The following is an 8271-nucleotide window of genomic DNA, read 5'->3' as shown; positions in this document are numbered from 1 at the left end:
TTCCCAATCGATCACGAAATAACTTCATTTCATTCATTGTTTCAAGCTTGCCTTTCAGAACTTTCTGATCAATAACATCCATGAAACCTCCAATAACATTTGACTTATTACAAAAGTTTTCCTGATCATATTGGAAACATGGATTCAACCAATAAGCTGCTGAATGAATGCTTTTCTTCAATTGTTGATCCCAACGTTGCTTTATGATCTCCGTATAAGGCTTGTATAGTCTTTTGTTGTAGTTAAACAATTTCTTGATGCCCAAACGAACTCTATACATGCCTTCATACACATATCCCATCGAAGGCCTCTCATCACAATCAACAATACGCAATAAGCGCATTAGTAGAGACATAAGATTCACAAAAATCAAACAATCATTCCAAAATCTATTATCCAAGATGATGGAAACTGCAACTTTGCTTTTATAATCCTTTGAATATCTAGAGTCCACAAAAAACTTACTAGTCACCAAAGCTTGCAAGTCATGTTTATGATCATGAAGACTCTTGAGTGCAATGAATGTAGTAGCAAAGCGAGTTGTACCAGGTCGCAAAATTTCTGTCCATCCTTCTCTTTTTCTCAACCAACTTAATAAAGCAACATGATTATAAACAAAAATTGTCACCTTTGATGCACGTCTTACAAGTTCAGCAACATGGTCCATCTTACCAATATCCTTAAAGATCAAATTAAGACAATGAGCTGCACAAGGTGACCAATTAATATGTTTATGCTTTTGAGAAATCAATCTCCCCGCGGCCACATAATTTGCTGCATTATCAGTGACTATATGAATAACATTGAGTGGACCAACCCATTCAATCACCTCATCAAATAACTGAAACAAATTAGTTGCATCCTTGACAATGTCTGAAGCATCAACGGATTTCACAAATGATATTCCTTCAGGACAATACACAAGGAAGTTGATGAGTGTTCTTTGTCTATTATCTGTCCAACCATCACCCATTATTGTACACCCAACTTTTGCCCAAATTGCACGATAAGAGTCCACAAGTAACTGAACTTCCTTCTTGGCATCCTTTAAAAGATTAACCCGTAGTTGATGGTAATTTGGACCCTTATATCCAGGACCAATTGCAGATATAGCATCCAACATTGGCTTGAAGTAGAAGGAATTCACTGCATTAGTAGGAATGCATGCATCATAAAATAATCTCCCAACCGCCATATCCGCTCTCCAAATAGCTTCTTTCCCAGCTAGTACACTCCTCATGGAAGGTTGAGCTCCTTGAGTATTTCTTGGTGCAAAATACTTATCCACTGTTGATTTTTTCCTTTTTCCACTATTAGCTGCCATAGGACTTTGCATTTCTTGAACCTCTTCTTCACCTTCTGCCCTATCCCCTTCAAATTGTGACACATTAAGACCATATGGATTTCTACATTCATATGCTTCTTGGGCTGCTTTCTTAGAATTCACAAACTCTTGCAAAGAATTTTCCATTCGAAATTTTACATCAGGAGGAACCGATTTACATGGACCAATATCTCCTTTCACTCCAGCAAGATGTTGTTTCATTTTATGAATACCCCCACCTTTTGTAATCTTTTTACAATACAAACAAATAAGAGCTTTCCTTCCATTTGCATATCTTTCTTCAGAAACATGCTCCCATGCAGGATCGATCTTACTTCTAGTTGATTGAGAATTGGTAGTTGAATCTTGACCAGAGGATGGAGTCAAGTTTGATTCCATTTTTTATTTCTCTATCAAATTAGAAACAAAAATCTCACATTAACGTAGAGAATGGAAGTCATCAACCATTTAATGATTTATAATCAAGTCATCAACAATTTATAACAATCATATATCAATTGGTAAATTTATCTAAAGGAACAACCGTCATTATAACAAGCATGTTTTGATCCAATTATAAATTTATCTAAATTTTAAAGTAATTTTGTATAGATATATTGATGGGCAAACTCCACAAATATCTAAACAAGCATGTTTGGAGAATTTTTCCACCAATATCTTGTAAATTATGCTTCTTTTTCAATGCATGCTTTCACATTTTCTCTATGGCATGCGTCAACATACATGTGGTCCAAAAGGGATCAATCTTCATAATTATTAATTACTCGTATATAATTAATATATGATATCATTATATCATTATTTTACCACTTCTTCATCAAAGGTAAGGTCATTTTTAAAATAAGAATTATTAAAGCATCCTATGCATTCCATCATATTATAAACTAAATCAATTTGCTTTAAGTTACATAAGAATTCCCCGTGAATAGGCAATTAATTAAACCAGAAGGAATGAATGCATGATGGCTTCCTTCCACATGTCTTAGCATCATCACCGGCAATTAATTAAATCAGAAGGCATGGCTTCCTTCCACATGACTCATCACCTCAAATTATTATTATTAATAAACATATTAAATAATAATCTAATGTATAGCATATTAGCATAGCTGCATAGCAAAGCAGCTACTCATTGTGGGCAAACTCCAACGCCGGGGCGGGCTACCAGTTGGAAGAGGGGGGGAGCTTTCCAATGCAGGCGATACCCGTGTGGGTGTCGTGGTTCGTCAGCGGGACCTTTGTGAATGTCACAGGTCGTCGTCGGCGGTGTGGCGGCAGGGATGCGTCGATGGCGAGCGGAGGAGAGGGAGGGGCAGCTGCCAGTGTGCGTGTCGTGGGCTGCCGGCGGGATCTCTCTTGGTGTCGCTGCAGGGATGCGTCGACGGCGGGAGGAGAGGAGGGAAGCTACCCTTGGTGTCGCGGATCTCTCTTGGTGTCATGGGCCGCCAGCGGGACCTGTGTGAGTGTCGCTGCTGTCGCAAGCCGTCGGCGGGATCCCTTGGTGTCGCGGATGGGACGTCGATGACGGGCGAAGGAGAAAGGGCTGGAGTTGGAGCTTGGAGGTTGCAGCGGCGCAGCCTGGAGAGGAGATCTTGTTTGGTTAAATAGGACTCCAAAACGGCGTCATTTTGATGCCAGAAGCACCAAAACGATGTCGTTTTGATGTTGTTTTAAAAAAAAAAAATTAAAATCGATTGAACCGGCCGGTTCGACCGATCCGACCCCGGTTCAATCCCCATCCGGTCCAAATGACTAGACCGGACCGAAACAGTGATCGGCCGGCGGTCGAATCGACCGGTCCGGTTCGGTTTTTAAAACATTGGTACCAACAAAGGAGCCAAACAACAACGTTTTCTTTTCCTCTACCAAAGGTAAATTCTGAACACATTAGTTTGTTAGTTATTTTCAATTTTAAGTTTTGATTTTTTTTAGAACTTTGATGGATTATATTTATTTTTTATTTCAATTTTTTTTATATTCCTTTAGTTGTGTGATAATATTTTAGATTTAAGAATTCTTGATTAATTGTGTTAACATTTCATAATGTCTAATTCCAAGCTTTGTTTTTCTAGAGAACTAGATTGAACTTGACCAACATTTTGGATTGCATTTTGAGACATGTCTTAATTTTATTTAGCCAAGCATTTAGGTTGATATCGGGTAAGCTTTTCGGGTTGGATTAGCTTAGAATCAAGGCTGGTTATTATTAAAAATTTGGGCTGCATCTTTGATCGAATATCAGATGATTTATCCATGAAATATGGGTTGTTGTCAAGCTGTTTAGAAATAAAAAATGTGAACTGATATTGCTTTAAAATCAGGGCTAGTGTAGAATGAAATCTATGAGAAAGCACCAAAATCCTTGAGAAAGCCACAAGATTTTTAAATAAGAGTGCACCAAAATTTTTCTTTAAATGATATAGCCATCAAATTTTTCTATGAGAGAGCACTAAAATACTTGATAAAGCTACCGAATTTTTAAATAAGAGTGCACCAAAATTTTTATTTAAATGATATAGCCATCAAATTTTTCTATGAGAGAGCACCAAAATACTTGATAAAGTTACCAGATTTTTAAATAAGAGTGCACCAAAATTTTTCTTTAAGTGAGATAGCCATCAGTTTTTTTTTTTTTTATGAGAGAGAACCAAAATCCTTGAGAAAGCCACCGGATTTTTAAATAAGAGTGCACCAATTTTTATTTTTTTTTCAATTATTAAATTGTTTAAAATTTTTGTTTTAGTTAAATCTATGTTTCCTCTTAGTGGTTTCTTTTAGTTGGATTGACCTCATTTGTTTATTTTTTTATTTTTAGTTTAGAATCTTAGTTTTAGTCAAATTCTTGTCACATCTTCAAATTGATAACTTTTTACTTTGATTGAATCCATTTAGTTTTTAGAATTTAGGTTTTAGTTAAATTTTTTGTCATGTTTTCAAATCAATAATTCTAGTTATTTTTTAATTGAACTCTTTTAAGTCTTGAACTCAAACCTTTTTATTAAGAAAATAGTTCTTTTTAATGGGCATCTCAAATGAAGTCAAAATAACTTCTTTTCTTTCAAAAAAATGAATATTCTCCATCAATGATGTGGCTCCTAGATCCCAAATGAAAGGGTAGCCAATAAAGAGATCCAAGTTGATATTCTTTTGTTTTCAAAACCCTTTTAAATTAGGAATGAAAAGAAAAATCTTCATTTTGTGTCTTGTGTTATGGATTTATCAAATCACATGGTTCCTTTAGCTTTCCTAAAATCATTCTCAAAGGAATTTAAATCTTTTAACAATTTTTTTAAAATAATAATAAAAATCCATTCTAGGAATTTAGTGCAAAGATTTCACTTTTTTTAAAATATATATATATATATATATATATATATATGCAACTTAGTTTTATCCCAATTGTACTCCTTTTTCTCAGTTTCCAAAACTTCATTTTCTTAACATAGGTTTGAGCTTGTGTTCCCAAACTAATAGGAATACACAGGTTAAACTTGTGAATATTAACTGGGGACTTGATGGGACCCCAACATAAAATAATTTTTCTAAAACTCATATTTTTTGCCACTTTAGCTACTTTCTATAATCAAAATCATCAATTTTTTTAGGAATTGTATACAAGATGTGTGTGATAATTGATGTTTTCATATACTTTGATCATTTTTTTCTATGCTAATTAGATAACAAGCATGCTAAGATTTCTTTATTTTATTATTATCTAATCCCTCATGTCTTATGGAAGCGCATTATAAGTTATCTATGCTATCCAGGTACGCCCCCTAACGCCCACATTCTAAATTTAGTAAATATGCTTGTCATTGTGAACTATGCCTATGATCGATAGTGCTTGGGTATCTTGATATTTGTTTCATTGTTCAATTATTTCTAAAAAAGCGCATGTTGGATGATATATTATTTGAACTAGCTTTGGTGTCTTGTGATAGCGCATAAGAAGCAGTCTAGGTACACACTCTAAATTTTATTTCTGCTTTGTAATTGGTTTTCTTATTTAGCATGTTATTTTTTGGAAATTACCTTAGTCTACCTAGATACCTTCAATCAACCGATTAATTGTCGCATTCCCCTCAACTTAGTTAGTACATACCTTTATAGGGCTTAAAGGGGTGCTACCTCTTAGAGGTACCTTCCCAATAAGTAACTTGATCCCCGGACCCAAACTCGGGTTTTTCAAAGACATGCTTTTCCAAAATGTGGAGTCATTTTTTTTAGAGGTTTTCTTTCTTATTTTATTTTCCCTTTAAAATAAAAATAAAATAAGTAACGACTCCAATTTTTCCAAAACTAAATTTTTCACCAATAAAAAGTGAGTCTCGTCGGTCAAGTGGGGGTGCACGTGAGAAATGCAGGTCCATAGTTGGTGACAACATGTATTCTCAATAGAGGTACCATGATATCTTATAGGATTGAGACAGTGTGTCCTCTTGGGTGATCCAAAGGACATGTGATCATGAAATACATGACCGCAATAATTCATTTAGTGGAATTTGACATATTCTCCTTGAAGTTAAAGTATGTCATTTGATCACATAATAAGTGAGATCTGTAACTCATGGATTTGAGAGGTAATCTTAATAGGTGATAACACTACCTTGTTAGAATACAAACACCAATTCATGGGACGTTTGGATGCAATGAATAGTAGGTCACAGACCTGAGCACTTGATGTCTCGTTGTAATATACATAAGGTACGAGAGTGTAGTTAAATCTCTATAGTGAGATGTTAAGTCAATTTCATAATTTAATTATGAGGGAGCCAATATTCCTATGGGTCCTAATGGTCCCCGCACTGAGCTCATATTCCTTATTGACATGGCTTATAAGGGTTAGATGAGTTTTTAGTTGACTTTTGTGCATAAGAGTGTTTTGGTAATTACGTAAGGTTGCATAGGGATAAGTGAGTAATATCTCTGGACTGAGCTAATTGATTAATTAAGCCTTGTATGGTTAATTAATCAATTAGCAACCTTTTTGGGCTAGATCAAGTAACCTAAGCTCATAGTGGGCTTAAGTCACTTAAGCCCAATAGGAAGCCTATAAATACCCATTTAGGGGCTAGGGTTTCCAAGTCTTGCTATTCTCCTCTTCAGTCTTGAGAAAGAACTTTATCCCTTCATCCTTAAGATCTCTACCATCTCAATGCCTAGACACAAAGAAGAGTCATCGGGTAGAAGATCATGATGTTTACGAGTTCCATTATGACTTTAGAGTTATCTACATTGATTGGAATCGATTCGGAAACATCTGAATCAAAGGTATGTGGCTTTATTCTCTAAATCTATGTTTTCTATGATATCCTTATTGTTTTTTAATACCTGTTTATCCGCTACGATAGATCTAGATAGCCCTAAGGATAGTTGCATGCACCCTACGTGATCTAGGGTATGGGAACAAAATAATTTGGGGTTCCCAACAATAAAAGCTTCAAATCACATTTAATGAAGATAAAGTAAAGCTCCTTGAAATCACTATTCAATGATCTTAAAAGTTTTCAACATTGTTCTTGAGTGGAATCGACCTTGAATTGACATAACCTAGTGCACAATATTCAATCTTAAATTCTTTTGTATTCATTTAAGCTTAATCTTATATGAGGGCATCCATTTTAATTGTAAACCTTTTCATGAGATTTCAAGTATAAGGAATCACTTGAGAAGTATTGTTAAAGGCCTATTAGAACCAACAATTTGAATGTAAGAAGATTAAGGCTTGGTTGAAGCCTTTGACATTTAGAAAAACTTTCGACGTGGGATTGAAGCTTGAGAAGAGTGGACATAGGCTAGGATTGGGCCAAATCATATAAATTGGAGTTTGAATTCTTTCTTCCTTTATCTCTTTATATTTCATTACATTTATTCTTATGTATTATTGTCTATATTTATCAAAATTAAATTAAAATTAGTTAAAATTGACTAACCCAACCCCTCTCCCCTCCCACCCCCATCTCCCACTTCTTTCCCAAGATTAAAAGATTTATGAACCCAAAGGTGTTGAATAGGATCTTGGTACCACTCTTGCAACTTGCACAAAAATAGTGAGCCTTCTATGATTGAAAAGAGACACTAACAATTGTTCCAAGTGCTTATCATAGCACTAGATATGGCTAAAGCAACCAATTTGTTCTAAACCAATTCTTTCACAACTTATTATATCACCCTTAATTCACTTCACTGCATAAAAACATATTAAGATTGAGGTTACCCTCCAGAGGCAAGGAAAGAAATATTCTATACTTATAGGGGTTTAATTAGTCTAGTTAATTTGGACAATTGCCTTGATATTCATCAATAGGTGGATCTATTGGAGAGATTAGCTTAGTTGCTCGATGATAGCCACTTGCCATTGAAAAACCAATTAAATTACTTTTATGTAGCAAGGTACCATAATCTAATGCCCTTAGAACACCCCTAGGTTGGATTAGCTTAGATTTCACCAATTGTGTATTATCTTCATAAATTGCCTAAGGCACCTTCCCCCAAAAAATGACTTATTATTTTTTATACTTTTGTCATTATTGATATTTCTTTTTTCTACATATTATTTTTGAAAAAAAAAAAAACATTGCATTATGAATCAAAAAGAGCAAGAAAAAACAACCAATAAACAAAATAAAATAAAATAAAATCGTAAGGATACAACTTAAGGAAACATAACATCCTAAATAAATGATCATTTTTTCTACTTTTGTCATTATTGATATTTCTTTTTTCTACATATTATTTTTGAAAAAAAAAAAAGAAAGAAAAACAAGCATTGCATCATGAATCAAAAGGTGCAAGAAAAACAACTAAAAGAAAAATCGTAATGATACAACTTAATGGAACATAACATCCTAAATAAAGGATAAAATTTCCAAGGGTCTTCTTAGTTTTTTATTTTATGTTTAACATATATATATATATATATATAT

The 8271-nt window shown here is 34.2% G+C and overlaps 1 protein-coding gene across 1 annotated transcript; it reads right to left on the bottom strand.

The window, feature by feature from the left end:
- Positions 1-497: 497 nt before the first annotated feature.
- LOC100258643 (uncharacterized) lies at positions 498-1546 on the bottom strand. The gene is made up of 2 exons (XM_010661960.2): positions 647-1546; positions 498-590 (listed from the first exon to the last, which is right to left on the bottom strand). Exons 1-2 carry the CDS (start codon positions 1544-1546, stop codon positions 498-500), a joined length of 993 nt encoding a protein of 330 aa, XP_010660262.2.
- Positions 1547-8271: the final 6725 nt, after the last annotated feature.

Source organism: Vitis vinifera, chromosome 14, assembly GCF_030704535.1.
Source record: "Vitis vinifera cultivar Pinot Noir 40024 chromosome 14, ASM3070453v1".
Taxonomy (NCBI): Eukaryota; Viridiplantae; Streptophyta; class Magnoliopsida; order Vitales; family Vitaceae; genus Vitis; species Vitis vinifera.
Note: the sequence above shows the minus strand (reverse complement) of the source record. Positions and strands in the feature narration are given on the sequence as shown.